We start from the raw sequence: 21,488 nt of genomic DNA on the forward strand, positions 1-21,488 counted from the left end.
ACTAAATATGGCACCCTTAGTATTTGATGAAGCGGTAGAGCTAGAACTCTTAAATTTGGAATGAGGATCATTGATGGAGTGTATAATGGATGTACTAAAGGGTTTTGGGAAATTCCCACTATAAGTGTACGAAAAGTACTAAAATGTACTACATTTGTATTATTTCGTATCACGTATCACGCTTAAAGCTAAAAACTTGAAATTCGGAATGGCAATTAAGGTTGAGGCGAAGAGTCGAAGGAGGTAGTTTTGGAAGTGTAAGCTCACACGAATACGAAAAATACTAAACTACATTTAGTACAATTTGAATTTGGAGGAACGGATGGAGCTGAAAGTCTGAATTTTGAAATTAACATTATTGACGGAGTTTTTTATTGAGATATGGAGAAAGTTTTCGAAATGTGTACGAAAAGTAGCAAATGGTACTAAATTTGGTACAATTTCGATGTGGGTGCGAAAGAGCTGAAATTTTGAAATTGAGAAATAAGATTACTATTGCATTCTCGGACTAAGGAATGTAGGTAGTTTTGGGAATTCGTACTTATTTGTACTATATGGTACTAAATTTAGCACAATTTTGGGGGAACCAATTGAGTTAGAATCCTGAAATTTGGAAATAAAATTACTATTGCATTGTAGGTCTGAGGCAGTTTTGGAAATAGGTACTTATGAGTACTAAATAGTACTAAATTTGGTACAATTTAAATTTTAGGTACACCGAGAGATGGAATCCTGAAATTTGGAAATAAATTGTCATTGAATGCATGTACTTACGAAATATTGTACTTAAGTGTACTAAACGGTACTAAATTGGGTACAATTTGGTTAAGGGTGAACGGGTAATGCTGGAATTTTGAAATTTGGTATTGGGACGCCTGCGGGTAGTAGGTTTGTAATAAAGAGATGGGTATGGAAATTTGCACTACAAGTGCACGCAAAAGTTCAAATTAGTACTATATTTGGTACAATTTGGTATTGGGTAGATATACCAGTGCTTGAAATCTCAAATTTGGTATTATGGTCGCTATTCAGGTAGGCACCTAGACATATGAAGGAGGTTTCGGAAGTGTGTACTATAATTGTACGAAAAGTACGGAAGTGTGTACTATAATTGTACGAAAAGTACCGAGTGGTACTCTATTTGGTATTAGGTGAATGAATCACAGAACTTTGCTTTGTACGGGAACTTTTCCAGTTTTCGGAGATTGTCATTGAAACGGCTCCTTATTGACTGTGAATTTTAGCACTCCACTGAAGTCGTCTATGGCTCTCCACATTTAAAACAACATGTAACTCTTTTCTCTCCTAACGATATGTGCTTCCGTTTTAATTTATTCCATCACTATTTAGAAAGTAGATGGATGTCCTTTTTCCGCACACCACAACACACTCACACACACACGAATACCCATACTCCTCCTACATCAGCTAACTTATTTTTCTATTCACAGAGTATGGCAAGACGATAAACGTTGTCGTTCTTTTTGTTATTGTTGTATGTGTATGTGAGTTACACAATGAATACAATAACAACAATAGCGATTTATTATTCTTTGATGGCAAAAGTACATCGTCGTCGCCACCATCGCCGTTGTCATTGCGACATTAGCTAAGTGAGTTCGTTCGAAGATTACAACTACTACCAAGCGACTCCGTCCGCCTTGTAAGCTAAGCAATGTGAGAGAGCATAATTCTTGCTCTGATCTCGTTTCCTGTTGCTGATGCTATAAATTTGCGTTTCCTGCCATCGTACATGTGTGTGTGGGTTGGCTTGCTCCACACATGCCTGCTAACGAGCAATGTAACGAATGAAGCGAGCAAAACGAACCAACATATTCTTCCGTTTTACATTTTACAGATAATATATTTTTCTCAACGACTCTGGTGTTTTTATTTTTTTTTTGCGAAATAAATATGCATGTCATAGAATTGAATTAATAGAAACATACATAGGTATCTTCCAGGTCGGGTGGATGCACTGGGAGAAAAAGGATTTTAATAAAAACAATTTTATAATCTAAAGATGATATCGGTCTTCCATTGACTATAAAATCTACGGGGACGGATATTAATATAAAATGCGTTGAGGTCTTCTATACTCCTAAGAAGGTCTTCAGAACTTCAAAGAAGACCTTGAGAACTTCAATTCTTCGTAGGAGACCTTGAAATCTTCTATAGCTAATAGATGACTTAGGGTTATCTATTGTCATTAGAAGACCTTGATATTTTTTACTGACTATAGAGGCCCTACAGAACTACCACAGCCCATGAAAGACCTGGAGCACATTCATAGAAGACCTATCGATCCTCTATTATTAATAGAAGACCTCTATGGTTGTCTATGGACAATTCAGGACTCTCAGGTCTTCTATGGACAATAGAAGACCCCTAGGTTTTCTTCTGGGGATCTTCTACGAACTTGAGAAGAGCTGAGGGTCTTATATTTTCCATAAAAGAACTAGGGGTCTTTTATTGTTCATTGAATACCTAAGGGTCTTCTATTGTACTGTCCATAAAAGACTTTGAGGTCTTCTAATGTCCATAGAAGACCCAGGGGGGGTTTTATGGTCCGTAGAAGACCCAATGGTCTTTTATTGTACATAGAAGACCGGGGGTCTTATAGTGTCCATAGAAGATTGTAGGATCTTCTATTGCCCATGGAAGATCTAGATATTATATATTCCCTAGAAGACCTTGAGGTCTTCTAATGTCCCTGGAAGACTCTGGGGTTTCTAACGTCCCTATAAGACCCAGGGGTCTTCCATTATCCATAGAAGTCCTAGCGGTCTTCTATTGTCCATAGAAGACCTTGAGGTCTTCTAAAGTCTATAGAAGACCTAAGGGTTTTTATTGTCCATAAAAGACCTTGAGGTTATCTTATGTCCATAGAAAACCTTGAGGTCTTCTAATATCCATAGAAGACCTTGAGACCATCACAGGGGTCCATAGAAGACATTGAGATCTTCACAGGGGTCCTTGAGGTCTTCTAATGTCCATAGAAAACCTTGAAGTCTTCTTATGTCCATAGAAGACCTTGAGATCTTCACAGGGGTCTTCTATTGTCCATTGAAGATCTAGGGTTCCTATAATGTCAATAGAAGACCCTGAGGTCTTCCAATGTCTGAAGAATACCTTGGGGTCTTATATTGTCCATATGAAACCCAGTGGTCTTATATTGTCACTAGAAAACCTGGGGGTCTTCTTTTGTCCATACCTTGAAATCTTTTATAGGACATGGAATATTTTAAGGTCTTCAAACGTTAGAAGATGGCCTTAAAATTGAAGACTTCCCTAGTTGGCCTACTTTTGGAATAATTTTGGTTTTTATACGATTTGTATGCTCATTCCGCATTTTTCTCAGTGTATCCTGCATACGTATGCATATACAAGGTATTCCCGTTTGTTATCTCTATAACAACAGCAATAACAGCGAAAAGCCAATGACTACATCACTTTGCCATATCAACAGTCAAGGATCTAAGGAACTTGTGTTGTGGCAGGACTACCTGGATGTGTTGTACTTCATGACCTATCTTTCTATAGCTGGATGTGCTATTCAATGGCAAGTCAAGTGGAATGAATATCCATGGTGTTGTAACCAATGTAATATTGCAAAAAAATCATAATGAATTGGAAGCAACAAAATGTTGAACGGGAAAGCAGGCGATGTCGATAAAACTTTTCTTGAAATAAAATAAAGGTCTATTGTTTTTATGCACAATACAATTACATATGTGTGGATGTGTATGTCTGCCTACGTTGGTTGGCCAAGTTGCCATTTGACTTTTGCCACTTAAAGTGCGATCTGTAATTGCTACATTGTTGTTGTAGCCAATTCAATTGGAAATTGATGAATGATGGCTGCCTTAAAAAAAAAATTATAAAAATAAGTCAAGCAGAAAGAAAAACGTCCCCCGATCTGGTTGGCTGGCAATAGGCAATATTCTACGGCATTTCAATTTAAAATATGAAAAAAATAGTTTATTGTATACAACACCCCCACCCCGGTGACACCATGATGACTGTTCTGGGTTGGAGTAATTGAATTTATTTTAATTGTGTTGATTGCCTCCACCTCTCTCTCTCTCTCGCTCTCTTTCTCTCTCACATGGCCATTCTTTCTTTGGCCGCAAATCACTTAGATTTTAATTTATTTTTAACTACAAACTAATTTCCCTTTAAGATAAGATAAATGAGTTTGGCGGTGAGAGGATGGATGGTGGCTCGGGCCGGCTCGGAGGTAATGCCATGGCTAACCAATAAATCATCAACAATCAACACAACTCATCGCCAGGCAGCAACCAACCACAAGTGCAAAACCACTAAACTCTTGCTCAGGTCTTTTGTGTAATCTGCTGGTGGGCCTACTGATGAGAATGATGGTGTCGGTGTCTGTGGCGGTTGATTTGAGGGAGGTTTTGCAAACTTCAAGACATTCCTCTAAATCCTTGCATTCCTTTGGTTGGAGTTGGATAACTGCATATGCAATGCAACAACATGCGGGCGTCGGTTTGCCTTGGTGTGTAGAAAGGGAATAAGAAATCCCTCCAAAAAACCACAGGACTAAATTCCCTGGTTGGCCACAACTGTAAATGACACACAAGTTCGCAATTGAGCGCAGCAAGCAAATGTCAGAGAAAACTTGAGAAGTGATTCGTAGCGAGAACCTTTTTTGAAAAATCTCTATTGCCAAGAAAATGCCATCCTTGTTTAGATTCCACACCTCTTTGAATAAATATTTTCAAGTGTCAAAGACATCATCACTGTCCATAACATGTCCTGGCAGTTGGGCAAACATGTTGTCGCCTCCATACAGGCAAACAAACAACCCAATCTACAAAAAAAAAAGAACCTCAAACAAATGTATGGGGTGAAAATAATATCCTCTCTCATTGTTTCCACATGGTCACATCCTATATTGTAAATATATACCCAAGGAATGTCCTTTTTCTTTGGGGCAAAAAGTTTACTTTGGCTGAAAGTTTTTATCGCCAGCAAGAAAAAAAAAACAAAAAAAAAAAAAACTCAAAAGAAAGAAACCGGAAATATGTTTGTTGTTGCATTTTTCATGCTGAGCCCAGATAAATAACTTGGCTCAAGTGCAGATGAATGACAGTGTTAGCCTTTTTTTGCTGTTGCTGTTTCTGCTGGTGTCCCTATTGGCTAAGAAAGGGTTTTGCTTGTCTAAGCAGTAGACAGACAAACTGTCTGACACTGACAGTTAGAAAACAACTTTAACACGTTTTGCATGTGTTGTAGGAAGACAGGCAGGCGGGCGGGCAGGCAGTTAGGCATGCAGCCGAACTTCAAAGAACTCTGCTGAAACAATAAAAGGAGTATGAATTATTTCTTTTCTTTAATTTATTCATTTTAGCCATACGTTGCCATCCATGATTTATGATTAGTTCCGAGACATTTTAATTAAATTGATATGAATATCCTGCAGGACAAGGAGCAAGGGAGAAAAAAGAAAAAGGACTTTGGTTTGAGGAGTATTTTTCCTACAAGCTGTGAAAAGTAAGAGGATAATACAGCACGATCTGCGTAGAGTATGAAAACATGAATATGAGGTAGGAATCTGATAAAAAAAATATATATCAAAGAGGCGACATTTTTTGTGGGTAAGCTGCAAGATGGAGAAATCCAGATTTGTATTAAGTTTCACAAACATGTAAAGATGGGTCCCGAGAGAGCCGAGAGTCCCTCTGTGAACCTTGCTCAAGTTTTAAGTAAATTCGGTAATATATGAAAAAAAGGTCTGATATTAACGTATCTAGTGAGCAATAACCGTAAAATCGGATGAAGATGTATGTCGGAACCGATGTCGATAACATTTGGCGGAGGTAATTTCGAGCAGCATCCGATGCCCTGTGTCAAATATCATTGTTGTGTAGTGCATATTACGAGTATGAGGGATTTTAAACCTCAAATCGGATGAAACATATACATGGGCTGCTATATCCAAATCTGAACCGATCTCGATAAAATTTGGCAGAGGTATTTTTGAGTGCAATAAGTTATCTGGTATCAAAAATCATTCATTGTGGAGTGCATATTACGAGTGTAAGGGACTGTAACACAAAAGCGGATGAATCAGATATATGGGAGCTAAAGCTATATCCAAAACGATTTTGAAATCCGAAACAAATTTGAAATATTTGTTTCTAGGATGAATTCAGTCGGAAATTCCAAAAATTAGTCCATTTTGGCTGATATTAACCATTTGGTGCACAAAAAATCTGAAATCGAATCAGAATATATATGGGAGCTATATCCAAATCCGATCCGATCTTGATAAAATTTGGCAGATGTATTTTTGAGCTCCATAATTTATCTGGTACCAAATATCATTCTTGTGGATTGTATATTACGAGTGTGAGAGACTTTGAACCCTAAATCGAATGAATAATATATATGGGAGGTATAGCTATATCTGAGCCGATTTTCAAAATTTTTTCAAATTTGAAGTACTTGTTTCTAGGATGAATTCAGTCGGATGTGCCAAAATTCAGCCGATTTGGGCTGATCTTAGCCATTTTGTGCACAAAAAACCTAATATCGGATAATAATATGTATGGGAGCTTAGGATATTATCCGACTACGATAAAATTTGACAGAGGTTTTCTTGAGCTCCATAAGTTATCTGGTACCATATCATTACTGTGGAGTGCATTCTACGAGTGTGAGGGACTTCTGAACTTAATTCGGTCGGATGTGCGAAAATTCAGGTCATTTGAACAGATATTGGCCATTTGGTGCACAATTAACCCGAAATCGGTTGAAGATATATGGGAGATATATCTAAATTTAAACTGATTCTAATCAAATTCAATAGGGTTCGTCCTTGGGCTAAACAAATATTGTTTGGAAAATGTCATCTCAATCGTATAATAAATTCGACCTGCATTTTATTCACAAAAATATATGGACAAACGGACGGACTGACATGCATAAATCTACTCAGAAAGTGGTCCTATGAAGATCCTCAAAAGTAACTATGGATCTATCTCGCTTCCTTCTCCCTGTTTTGTAAGATAAAAAACGCCATGTAATCGAAAACGCCATCTATACTTCGATTTCTAAAATAGTTTCCTTTACTACATGTAAATATATATTATATTGGGCGCCAATCATGATTAAGTTAGAAATGCAAAAACATTTACATGGGTATTCCTTATTTCTGTGATAATTTATTTGAAATTTCCAAATTTTCAATAATTTTTAAAGCGTTGTCCATCGCGGCAAAGAAGTTTATATACTTAATGTGGCCACCTTTATAGAAATGTCAAAAATATTACAAAATTGTTTTAATTGGTGTACAGAGGGTGTCCCTCACGAAAAAGAAATTTTTATATTTGATTTTTAAGATTTTTACACTGTATCTTTCAACAAAATGTTAATAACTATTTGCCTGAAAGTATGCATCATTCATATAAGAAAATATCAAAAACAGTTGAGTTATTGCTCGAATGTGAATATTTATCATAACAATAGGATTTCTATCTTCTAAAATCTAAAACATTTCCATTTAACTGCGAGAAAAAATTGCAGCTGTTCCTATTTAATCAATGATCCCATGAAATTGTGCAATTTTCCCCCACACGAAAATAAACCTATACATGTGGGTGATAACAGATAAGCCTGGACTCCCATCGTTTTATCAATTGTAATTAAAATGTTAATACACATGTTTTGGCGGCAGGCTTTTTATTTGAGCCACTTATCACAGACTTTTTTTTGTTTTGTGTTTTTTTTTCGTCAGCAGGCTACGACGTCACCTCTCTGCTTTCTCCTGAATTTGTATGACAATTTATTAGTTCACCTGTTGAGAGGGTAGCACATGTTTTCTATTTGTCTCCTTATCAAGACATCATGATTATTATTATTATTTTTGTTATTAGAAAAAAAATATATATATATGAGAGTTGATGTTTAACCAGGGTTCGGCCATTGTACTCAATCACCTGTAGGTGATAAGCGAAGAAAACAAACAGTGTGGGGTAGATTTTGGAAAGCTTATCGTAATATATATGTAGACAATATTCAAGGGGAAACGGGAATCAAATTGATTATATCTTTCGTGCAATTCCGATCCTGAAGCATTTCATAGAAAAGAAGAATACTTTTTATGATAAATAAATAAAACTTGTACTTGTGTAGAGCATACGTTACGTTCAGAAAATGTTCTGACTTGGCAATAAAATGACGTGAAGATGGTGTTCCGAAATTTCTAAATTTTTGTTTTAGCTGTTTTCTCCTGACAATATAATATAAATTGGCATAAACGAACTATAAGGCTTTCTTATGAAAAAGATAGACTATTGCAGAACGCTTGAAACTCACTAAAAACAATGTCACATGAAAGGGAGGTACGACTGTCCCACATGTAATATTTTTATTATGCCATTGTGGAGATAGCTTTATTTCAAAAAAAGAATCTCTTGATATTGACGTTTTAAATTTAAAAAAACTAAATTGTTTATTAGTAATAGCTGCAATCTGTAAATTTGGGTTCGAAACTAGAAGATTATATGACAATATATTCGATATCACATTTTCTGATATGTTTATGCAAATGTTGGAAACCGAATGTTTGAAAAGCAGATGGCATTCGGCACCACTAAAAGATATGATTTTGCAATGAGGGAAACGGCTGCATAATTTAATATCGTGGGTTCGTTAAAAGAAGACGCTAAGATGCTCAGTTAACGGCATTGCCATATTGACATATAGATGTCGTCAGGCATAATGAAATGGCGTTATTCAACCAATTGCTTATAAATAATAAATATTAATAAAAAGAAAATACTACGTACTAAATGACTGTAAATTGTAGTTTTGGGTCCGAAACTATAAGACCATATCATAAAGATATTGTGTAGAACACATTTTTGTGTAAATGTTGGAAACCATATTGACATACAGATGTCACCACCAAAAGTTCTGAATCGGCTGAACGTTTAGCATTTTGTTAATTCATAGCATATTGTTATTAGATTGGCATATAGATGTTGCCCTTGTCTTTCATGACATTTCATTACAGAACTCGGAAAGCCACCTAGATCATTCGGAAATTGGTGAATATGAAATGGCGAATGCGGATATTTTATATACAGGGTGAGATGAAAAAACAGCAACCAACTTCAGACTGCTATCATCTATAAGCCACTCGTCCGACAGCTGGTGAACTTATTCCAGTGACGGCTCATTATATTGTTTACAAGCGTACAAAAGCATTTTTTGTGAGAATTTTCCAGAATAAAAGTTATTTGTGATGGAATTCAAGCCTGATTTCTTTATATTTGGCTGGAAAACCACAAATGGCACTCCAGCATTTAAATGTGAATGAATCTTTTGTGTCTCGTACCATCGCTCGTTACCGTGATACTGGTAGCCGTAGCTCCACATCAAGGAAGTGGACGGAAGAAAACAGCAACATCAGCAAAAATTGTTCGAAAAGTAAAGAAGCGACTTGATCGAAAACCTCGTCGCAGTGGCCGAAAAAATTGCACGTGAGCTGAACATATCGCAATACTCCATTTGGCAAATATTGAAAAATGAGCTCGGCGTAAAGCCATTGAAATTCCAAAAAGTGCAAGAACTTACACCGCAACAGAAAGAAAATAGACTCAAAAGAGCTAAAGAGTTGCTTCGCTGGGCCGAAAGTGGTGAACTGCCGAATTTGGTTTTCTCCGATGAGAAAACATTCGTTCTCCAGCAGTTTGTAAGCAAACAAAATTATCGTGTTTACTTGCCAAAGAGTTCAGCTGAAAATGTGCACCTTCGGTTGGCCACCAGAACTCATGCGCCGGGCATGGTGATGGTCTGGGCCGCCATAACAGTGGTCGCTCTTCGCTCGTATTAATCGACCGTGGCATCAAGATAAATGCTTAATATTAACGAGAAAATATTCTGGATGGTGTATTATAGCCTTGGACATGTAAACATTTTGCCCGCAGACCTTGGACATTCCAACAGGACTCAGCGCCATCGCACCCAGCACGCGCCACCCAAGAATGGTTACAAAATGAGGTTCCTCGCTTCATTTCCAGTGCACAATGGCTACCAAAATCTCCGGATACCAATCCGTTGGACTATTGTGTCTGGAGTATTTGGAAAAGCAAGGTTGGCTCTAAAAAATACCAAAGTATCGATCACTTCAAGCAAGCGCTTCGCCGGGAATGGGCCAAAATACCGCAGGGCAACATTCGGGCAGCGTGTGACGGTTTCATTGGCCATTTGAAGGCCATAATTCGTGCCAAAGGTGACCAATTCGAACAAATCTAAACTTATTCTAAAATTTGATGATATTTCCGGCATTTTTTGCTATCATTGGTAAGGCAGTGTACAGGGTTGCCCATATTCGACGGACCTTTGGGCCCATTCCAATCGACGAGGCTTGTCCGCAGGCAACATTCTTTGCGTCAATTGAATTTTGTACGGGAACAAATGCAAATCAATGCGAATAATCCGTTGTAAAGTGGACCGAGCCATGCCCAACTGCTGAGAACGGCGTTTTTGGGATGTTCTTGGGGACCTCTCAACACTGGTTCGTACGGCAGCGATATTCTCGGCCGATCGCCTTGGTCGACTTTTATATGGCCTCTTCGGATTAGAAAGAGCCTTACCAGTCGAAAATTTTTCGTATAAACGCTTAATGGTGTTCTAAGAAGGCGCACTTCTCACATTTTTTAATGTTTTAAAAGCACGTTGAGTTTTCACAATGGACTTATCTGTTGAATGTAAATTTCAACTATTTCAGAGCACTCGCGTGGCTTATATTGGTTCATGGTAAAAATCTGCTTGGACTGACGCTTCAAACGCGGTATGTCATTAAGGGATGTGACATCCCTGTCAAAAGTTATGGCATTGCCAGATGGGTCCGTCGAATATGGGCAACCCTGTAGAGCTATAAGATATGGATTCCAAGGAAAGTTAACTCGAATATTTACAAAATTTTAAAATAAATGGAACTTTATCGCTGTTTTTTTAGTTACATTCCCATGTAAATATTTCATATTTTTGGCTATACTTTCATAATCGTTTCGGTTCTTTCTGTAATTTTGGGAAAAACAACAAACAATAATGTGATTTGAACATCAATTCAATATTCAATTAATTGAAAACGTAAATTGGATAAAATATTAAGCCAAAAAATTTTAGTTTTTTTTTTTTTTTGTTCGAAATTCTGATCTGCAATTGTGTACATATGTTAACATGCCCCTGTTTTAAGCAGCGCCTATATACATTTTTCAATACTTTTTCCACAATAAATTTGGTCTAGTCTTTACCTTATTATGTCTTTGATATGTGTCTTTATAGGTGTTTGAAGGTATTTTAAAATAATGGTTCTGAACATATGTTAATATGAGAGTTATTAGGAAAATGTTTTTTTTTTCCATCCGACGGAATTTGTGACGGCATCGATGACATTTTTTCGGCATTTATGTGAAGTCAATATTCGATTATTTATTTCAATTTTTAATCTCCCACATATTATCTCAAAAACTATATAAAAAGTAATCTTACCATATTTATCATCAACTGCCGCATAGGGGGGGGTTGCATCATTTATTGAAATCGATGAACTGCCGCCGCCACCACCACCATCAGCACTGGAATCCCCCAAAATGCCGGCGGCAGCAACATTACTAAAGGTTATCGTCGTAGGTGGTATGGCCGGACCATCCTGTTGTTCCATCGATGTTGGAGTTGTGCGTTCCGGTTTCAGATCAGTCTCAATATAATCACCATCATCATAGTTGGTGTCCTCACTGTTCAAATCCTTGGAAGTGTCACCGGTGTCACTTGCCACCGGCTGAGGCGTACTGGTCGTCACAGCATTGCTTGCAGGAGTATCGTTTAGGTTGGAAGTGGCATGGCCGAGCTTATCTTTGTTGTCGGTTGCCTGTATTGAGATCTCGGGTTTACGTGTTGTAAATGGCACTGGTGAGGAGAGTTCGACCTCAAAGGTTGGCAGCGTTGTGGTCGTGGAGCCCGATGCGTTCATGGGTCCACCTAAATTCTCTTGAATGATACCCACAAAGAGGAAGAGTTTAAGGAATAGACGTAAAGTGATTTGACATTTGTTGCGTGCCATTGTGCGTTGTGTTTTTTTATTGGAGATGTCTGCTTTTCGAGATAACGTTAAACAGTTGTTTTAGTTGTTGGTATCCTTTTGAAGGACTTTTTGTTCTATCCGTCAATTCGTTGTGCGTTTCTTGTTTTCTTTTGTAGAGGACAAATGACTGTTGGTGCAAAGACAAGACCACCACCGGGTGCTGAGGTGTGCTGGGTGGTGTTGTTGCTGTTGTGGTTGATTTGTGCGTTTTGTGTGAATTTGTTGTTTTTATTGCCCACTGTGCCTGATTTGTTAATCAAGCGTTAGGGGCGTTCGGCAAGCAATGCTCTATAATGATGGCAACATTTTTGTTGTGTTGATTTTTCTTTTTTGATGTCTTTATTAATGGAAATTTTTGGATTTTCTTTAGTTTGTTTTTAATGAAAATGTCCAACACAGACACACTTTTTGTATTTTCTTATTTTAAAGTCAACTAAGTTTGCAAAAAAAAAAAAAACAACAATAATTAGTTACAAGACATCACAAAGACTGCAGTGAAATTAATCTTTCGGGAGGAACAAAGTAACAAACATCCGTCAAAACTTTTTTTCCGATTATTCCAATGACTGTTAATGATTGTTATGAAGTTATTGTTTCCTTTATTTGTTTGGTGAGCGGCAGCAGCTGGAAGCGAATTTCCAAACTGGCCAATACTCTTTGTATCTGCTGCTGCTGCTGATGTTGTTGTTGCACTGCTTTTGTGTTGTTTGCCATTGATTTTTGTTCACATTTATTTTTTTCTTCTTCTTCCCAATTTCTTTTTGCACTTTTTTCTTGTTGTTCGTCGTTTGTTTGTTTTGATAACACCATTCATAATCGTGTCAAATACAAGTTGTTTCCGTACCCTCCACTCCCCACCTACAATGTACGCACCGCATACCATTACTTGGTGGCATGTTATTGACCCAGTCTAATTTTGTTTTTTGTTAACAAATTCCAACTTTTTCTTCATTGGCTTTGTATTTTTGCCGCACAAAAAGAAGAGAGATTAATTTAATTTTATTATTGTGGAAGGTACCTTCACTGCGAAATACTCACTACTGCTTATTTGGACTTTATCAGACAAATAAATGAATTAAATGTGCCAAGAGAATCGAAAAGTTAAGCGTGAAAACGATGTCTATAAAGAGGTTATCCCTGCTACAAATCAAAAAATTGCGCTTTGGAATATAAAATTCAAACTTTTGATGAGAAATAGTAGAAAATTATATTTAGGGGCTTTGGCCCACTCCATAGAACATGGATCAATCACTTAAATTCAGGATTAATCCAGATACTATCACGGGTATCGGTTAAAGTATTATGACATGCATATGGAAGCAACGGAATCTTTTTGAAATTTTTATGACATAGCCTAGCAGATCTTACCTTACCTATTTCTGAATACCTACTTATTTCCTTTTTTTTTAAATTCGGGGAGGATTTGTTTTTGAGACCAGAGATGACAATTAAAATATAAAGAAAATTTTTAAAATTCAAAGTTTTTTTTATGAGAAATAGGAAAAAGTTGTATTTTGGGCCGCTCCAAAGGATTTGGATGAATGACAAATTCAGGATATATCCAGATACTATATCGGGTATCGGTTCAAGTACTATTTTGGCATGCATATGGAAGCAACGGAATCTTTTTGAAAGTTTTCTGACATAGTCTAGTAGATCCTCTTAATACACTACCTTCCGAATACCTACTTATTTTCTTATTTTTTTTTGAAAGTTTAGGGAAGTCTTTTTGAGACCAGGAAACTCAAATATAAAGAGGATTTGGATAAATGTCTTAAATTCAGGATAAATCCAGATACTATCACGGGTATCGGTTGAAGTGTTATCATGACAAGCATATGGAAGCAACGGAATCTTTTTGCAATTTTTATGACATAGCTTAACAGATCTTATTAATACACTACCTTCTGAATACCTACTTATTTCCTTTTTTTCAAAGTTTAGGGAAGATTCGTTTTTAGACCAGGGATGGGAATTCAGATATAAAGGAATTTTTTAAAATTCAAACTTTTTATGAGAAATAGTACGAAGTTATATTTAGGGACTTTGGGCCATTGCATAGAACATGAATCAATGTCTTAAATTCAGGATAAATCCAGATACTATCACGGGTATCGGTTCGAGTACTATAATGGCAAGCATGTGGAAGCCACGGAATCTTTTTGAAAATTTTCTGACATAGTCTAGCAGATCTTCTTAATACGCTACCCTCTGAATACCTATTTATTTCCTTTTTTAAGTTCAGGAAAGATTCGTTTTTGAGTCCAGGGATGGGAATTTTAATATAAAGGGGATTTTTAAAATTCAAAGTTTTCATGAGAAATAGGGCAAAGTTATATTTGAATCAATGTCTTAAATTCAGAATAAAGCATATACCGGATATCGGTTGAAGTGATATTATGGCATACATATGGTGGCAACAAAAACTTTTTAAAAGTTTTCTGACATAGTCTAACAGATCCTCTTAATACACTACCTTCTGAATACCGATTTATGTCCTTTTTTGAAAGTTCAAGGATTATTTTTTGAGTCCAGCGATGGCAATTCAAATAAAAAAGGAATTTTTAAAATTCAAAGTTTTTATGAGAAATTGGACAAAGTTATATTTTGGGTCGCTCCAAAGGATAATCCAGATAACGTATCGGTTCAAGTGCTATTATGGCATGCATATGGAAGCAAAGGGCTCTTTTTGAAAGATTTTCAACATAGTCTCACGGATCCTCTCAATACACTACATTCTGAATACATGCTTATTATTATTATTATTATTATTATTATTATTATTATTATTATTATTATTATTATTATTATTATTATTATTATTATTATTATTATTATTATTATTATTGAAGATCAGGGTAGGTTCGACCATGTATCATGGTCCCGTTAAATGTTGACCTTTGCAAGAATCTAATTTTCATTATTTTCAGTCAGAGTTGCATAGTCGGAGATGGATTCTATTTGCCGGAGTTTTATAATTTGGCTGCAATCGGAGACTGAGTCGAAATTTGAGATATCTCCGATTTGAGATATCTCCATGGTGGTCAGGGTATTATGTCTTTGTGCATTTGTTTGTAACAGGCAAATGGAAACCCCATAGTTCCTTCTGATGATACGCATTGAATCACATTCTGAGTCGAATAATGAATGTATGTCCGTCTGTCCATATATTCTTGTAAACAAAGTACAGGTCGCATTTATTGCCCGATCCGGATGGAATTTTGCACAAGTCAATTGTTTGACCCAAGGACGAACCCTATTGAAATAATCGGTCAAAATTTATATATAACTCCCATATATATCTTCGTCCGATTTACCTTTTATTGTGCACCACACCAAATATCCATGAAGTGCCAAATTCCATATTAGCCCAAATGTGATGAAATTTGGCACTTCATGGATATTCAAAATGTAGACCTTTTATGCTGGAGGTAGACGAAGGAGTGGGAGTTTGATAATAATATTACGATGAACCAAGTTTGAACCAAATCGGGAGTTATCGTGCGCACCAGCCAGACAGACAGACAGACGGACGGACATCGCTACATTGACTCCAAATGTCCTGAAGTGGATTTGGTCCAAAGAGACCTAGGGCCTAAAATCGTTATTTCTATTAGGTACGTTTTGACAGTATTAAACGTTACATACCCTCTCTACCAATATGGCTGGCTACCAATATGGCTGCTGTACTTTGAAATTTTTTTTCAGAATGATGGATATGGAAAAAATGCCTAAATATTTTCAACTGAGAATATTTTCAAGGCGTTCGAAATCGATCTAACCACTTTTCTAGAACTCTGGAAAAATCAATTCCATACCAAGATAAAGGATTCAGAATCTTGAACATCGTGTTCTTTTAAATATTTCTATTCTCAAGGGTATTAAAATTCGTTCGGATAAATATTAATTTATTCAATGAGCCTATGTATTGGATATGTCATATTTTCACTTTAAATATATATTTTCACTATTTCCCTCTGCCTCCCTCCCTCCCTCTCTCTCGCAATCGTCACCCAAACGCTTCAAATTCCATTTCTGCACAAGTGTGGGAACAAAAATAGACAATATTCATTCATTACATTTTAATTAAATACATTTGAATGAAAAATGCCAATATTCACATGTACATGTGTATATGCACACACACATATGTGAATACATGCATACACTAATTAACTTAAATGTATTTATTTCCATTCAAATGAGGAAAAAATATAAGTGGTGGATGCCATTTAAATGGGTCATTTTTTTTTCTGTGTGCGCGTCCCAAAGCTATTACTGCATATTAATAAGTGCGGTTGTTAAGGGGTGTTCTCATCATCGAATAATGCAAATATTTTTACAGTAGAGCCTCCATAGCTCGGATTGACAGTGAAAAAGTATTTTTTTCTGATTTTCGAGGAATTTTCAGATTTTTTACAGAAGAGTCACCATAGCTCTGAATAGGAAAGGACAAGTCATTTTTCTAATTTTCAAGAAATTTGGGGTTACTTGGCTGAATTAGGAATAAAATGGACTCAAGTTACTAAAATGTTCTCAGAAAATATTAGGAATTTCGAACTAATAGGGAGCGAAAGTTTGGCGGTCAAAGCCGTAATATGTTCTTAATATCAAAAATATTTGGGGGTAAGGCATAATATAAGCCCTGGAAAAAACATGTTAAAAATTTGCTAATATCAGTTCAGGCTTAAAATTTTTTCCAGAGGTTGGTATTTTTACCCTGGTTTCGGGAAAAATTTTCCTTAGGGACCCGTATAATCGGATAAATGACCCGGGTGCGGGTGCAAAATAGGTTAGATCTAATGAAAATACCTATCCAACAAGTGGTTACATGATGGGGTTATTTAAAACGGCTCGAAAGTTATATAAAAATTATTGAAGTTTTGGATCCGTTTTTTTAAATCCCCTGAAAAAGACCCATTTAGGAATTTTGCATGTCATATACCTAATTTTAGTTGATAGAATGCCAAATTGCCGATATCGTAATATGTTCCCTACTTCGAAAAAAAAATTTAGAACAAAGCATAATAAACCTAGAAACCCCTCTGACAAAATTTCCTGAAATCAGTTCAGGCTTAACTCTAGTTTAGTATAGTTTTTCCAGAGGTATTTATTTCTACCCTGATTCCGGGAAATTATTATTTTCTTGAGGGACGAACCCGGATGACAGGATAATTGATGCAAACGTCCGGGTCTAAGAACGGGTTATGAACAAAGGATCTAATGAAAATACCTATCCAACAACTGGTCCCATGATAGTGTTATTTAAAACGGAGAAAACTCTTAAAAATTTGCAGTCAGTTCAGGGTTAACTCTGGTTTAGTCTCGGATTATTTTTTAAATTTTTTTCCAGATGTATATATCTGTACCCTGGAAATATTGGGGGTTGGACCAGGAAAATTGGATAATATACCAGGATCTAATGAAAATATCTACCCAACAAGTGGTCATATTATATTGGGGTTATTTACTACGGAGATTAATATCAAAATTATCGATGCTTTGGATCCGGATTAAAAAGGTCCCATTTTGGAGTTCCACAAAAACAAGAGTTGTATTAATATTATCAAGGTTTTGGATACGGATGTCGAAAAAAACCTGGAGAAAACTCAAAAAAATTTGAAGTCAGTTCAGACTTTACCCTGGTTTAGTAAAAACTCTCTTTTTTAAAATTTTTTTGCAGAGATAGGTATTTGTATCAGGGTGTCGGACCAGGAAAATCGGTTAAAAGACCTGAATATTATGAATCTAAACCACAAAAACAAGAGTTATATCAAAATTATCTAGGTTTTGCATCCGGATTGTTAAAAAATCTCCCAAAAATCGAAAAAGGCCCGATTTTGGGATACCACAAAAAATATGCCAAATTTTAGTTGACACAATACTGTTATTATCTTTCCTGGATCCAGAGATATGGGTCTTTGAACCCGGACGACCCGATTCTGTTCACTATATAAAAATAATACTTCAGTATAAAAAATGTTATCCAGAGTAAAAAAAATCTCCAGCCCCGTTCGAAGCCCGGCTTCTAAAAAGTATAAAGTTTTGAAAAACTGGACATGGCCAAAGGAGAAAATCACTTTAAAGATGTAGCAAATTTAGAAAAAAAACTTTAGTTTGCATAGCAAGTGTTGGAAATACCCAGAAGAGGAGGAAATCTCAACCCAATAAATGTACAATACCCTCCATCCTACAATACCCTCTACTATTTGGAAAGAATTTGGCAATTTTCAAAAAAAAAAAAAAAATAAATAAATAAATAAAATCCATCACAAATTCTGTTAAAACCTTAAAAATACCGAATATAGCTGTTATATTAGGGTCCATACGACGACGTTGACCTGCATATACAACTTTTGTCATAAGCCATTACAATATTCAAATGCGAAACATGAAAAAAAATTCGGTGAATAATGTAGCTAAAATCATCGAATATCGGTAGCTGCCGTTATATGGGGGCTATACCAAAACGTGTACCTTCACGGACAATTTTCTGTTTTTGGCTGCAGTATCCACTACGAACTTCAAATACCAAATTTGTGGGGTAAAATGTATGTTTCGATGAAAAGAGAAAAAGTTTCATGTTTTGTTGATTTTCCAATCGTGTATAGATTGAAAATTGTCACCAAATTTTCCTATGGATTTTACTGTAATTTTGTATTTTGCATTCTCAATGGGTACCTAGCTACCGGGAAGAATATTTTCAAAATGGATACCAATATTGCTCCCATATGGATGATTAAAAATAATTCTATTAATTTTCTCATATTTTTAATGTATTTATCAAGTTTTTGCTCTCCGAGTCATTTCCAGTCCTAAACTTTCTAAACTCAAAATGCAATAATATCAAGTTCATAAATGGCGCCCAATCACCACCATATTGCCAAATCAAATAAAACCCTTCATTTTATTGCGAGTCACATTTGTTTCTAATTAATTGTAACTGTGATATAGGTGATAGATTTATTTATTGTGTTAATGTAATTGTTATGTAAATGCCAAGCATGTTCGTAAATATTCTAATGAAATATAGTTTTTTTTTTTTGTTTTATGGGAAAAAGGGATTGGCTAAATGAGAATTGCGCACCGATTGCAAAGATAATGAAATATGTAATACACATCAGGTAGTTAGACTTGCGTTAATCTATGGAATATTTTTCTGAAATGATCGATCGACAATACATTGTATAACAGGTAGATAGGTAGATAAATGGGTGGGCAAATGCAATGAAAATATTAAGTAGTAAACGAGGGAGGCTATACAATTTATGGTTCTAGGTTGGTGTTTTGCGGCGAAGAAAACTCACGTAGTAAAATTTTAATCCGAATTGGTATAGAACGCTATTTTAAAATACAACAAATATGGGATTAAACCTGACTATTTTGAAACAAAAAAATCATTTTTATTGTACATCATTTCGTCACCCAATGTGTATATACCGATTTATCCTTCCCATCAAATTATGACTGAGGTATTAAAAATATTTAGCTTTTCATTGAGCTTGATGAGAAAATAATTGCAGGTTGTAATTCCCGAACATTCATTGATTAATTTTTATTTTTGTTTATAAAACAAGTTTTCCAATTTAAAAATAATATTCACAATAACAACAAAACAAACAGCTGTTGGGAGCAGTAAAATTTTTCCATACGACACCTGTTGATGTGTGATTTTATATTTTTAACTGGTTTAATTCGGTTAAACTATATAAACATCATTTGCGATTTGTGTAAATAAAATCGTTAAAATTTTATTTAATCCTCAAAATTATTAATATTTGGGTTATTAGGCAGAATATTTAAATTTAAACCAAACGGATGCCCTTAAGTTGCTGTTTTCCCACATGAAACGACATGCATCTGAATGGACTTCAAGAAGATCAAGTCAAACTATATTTAGAACTTGGAAAATCTGAATTTTCTTACCATGCTCACATTATGACCCCTCGTTAACAATTGCATTTTTTCGGGTAGGCAATTTAAAATGAGATTTTTCTAGTTATGACCACTTGCGTAATTGCAGTTTTTTATGACAATGTCATAAACAAATTTAATTGTTGACATTTGTCTTTGAGCCTACAGTCGAAGACAAATGTCAAGAAAATGCAATAAATTTTGTGTTTGTCATTAAATTTTTCTAGGAAAATAGGTCTCATGTAAAAATTACCTAACAGAGTACATTCATCAACTGTAGGAAAATTAACTTTCCCGCATTGTTTTATCATTTTTTTTGAAAATAATTGATGATCATTAAAGGCAAGCTAGAGAGAACTATTGAAATCCTATAGTCAACGATTTTATAAGCCGAAGCTAAAGTTTGATTCCAACAGAAATAAGATTTCGTGAATAGAAAATAATTAAAAATTCGGCATATAGAGCGGACCAAAGTACTTAAACTGGAACAAATTCTGAACTTTGATATTGAGGTCCTCTGTTGGTATCTGAAATTGAGATATTGAGGTGGCTTTGGAAATGTGTGCTATAATTGTTCGAAAAGTACTAAATGGTACTAATTTTGGATCGCTGTGAGGGATGTAGATTGTTTTGGATATGCGTAATAAATAGTAATAAATTTGTTATTGGCTGAAGGGATTGAGCTGAGGTTACTTCGATGAAGCACGTTTTGGCAGCATAATTTGATTAAAAAAATAAGACTAAGGAAATAATGAAGGCTACCGTTATTTGAGTGAAATGTCAGAATCTTGAATCCATTAAGTCAGCAACTCATACAGTTGGAAAACATTGCTAGGACCTATAATATATTATTCCAAACTTTGTACCTGGACTCTATATTCTTAGACTCTTGGTCTGAAAACTGTGACTGAAACTCTAAATACAACAATCGGAACGGTGATATACACCTTCTATACGCGGGAGCTGACATTTATTTACAAAATGCCAAATTACTGTCGAAATTGTGACTAAGGCCCCGGAATTTAAATGGTTCTATACCAAAGACTGGATTTAAATTCCAAGTTTTCTGCACGGAGAATTTATATCCTCAAAATGACAGCTCAGTTGTTTGTTAATTAACATGCGCAGCCATCAAAATGCTTCAAAGCGTAAAGTGAATGACTTTGAAATTGGAAACTTATTTGTGGGCCATACCAAGAAACGGTCCCATGTTAAACAAGTAAAAAAAGCTGTTTGGTCTGCATATCCTTTTTAATTACCTTCACCATTTGGAGGGACGGTGGAAATTAAAAAAAAATTCGTCGAAATTGATATGAAGGCTGTAGTACCGATTCCAAACTTAAAAAACAAAATTTTAAACAATTCCGGCGAATGATGTCGCTAATATCATCAAAATACCGAATATCGATAGATACCGTAATATGTGGACTATACGAAGACGTGGACTTGCATA

The 21,488-nt window shown here is 35.6% G+C and overlaps 1 protein-coding gene across 7 annotated transcripts in view; it reads right to left on the reverse strand.

Moving 5' to 3' along the window:
* Positions 1 to 21,488, reverse strand: part of LOC105262409 (tyrosine-protein phosphatase 99A) — a 97,137-nt gene that overhangs the window by 72,073 nt on the left and 3,576 nt on the right. For all 7 annotated transcript variants that reach the window (XM_059125512.1, XM_059125509.1, XM_059125508.1 and 4 more), the window contains exon 2: positions 11,530 to 12,554. In XM_059125512.1, the coding sequence (XP_058981495.1) occupies positions 11,530 to 12,100 (571 nt within the window). In that variant the 5' untranslated portion in view covers positions 12,101 to 12,554. The remainder of the gene's footprint in view (positions 1 to 11,529; positions 12,555 to 21,488) is intronic.

The sequence above is a fragment of the Musca domestica genome, unplaced genomic scaffold (assembly GCF_030504385.1).
Source record: "Musca domestica strain aabys unplaced genomic scaffold, Musca_domestica.polishedcontigs.V.1.1 33, whole genome shotgun sequence".
NCBI lineage: Eukaryota > Metazoa > Arthropoda > Insecta > Diptera > Muscidae > Musca > Musca domestica.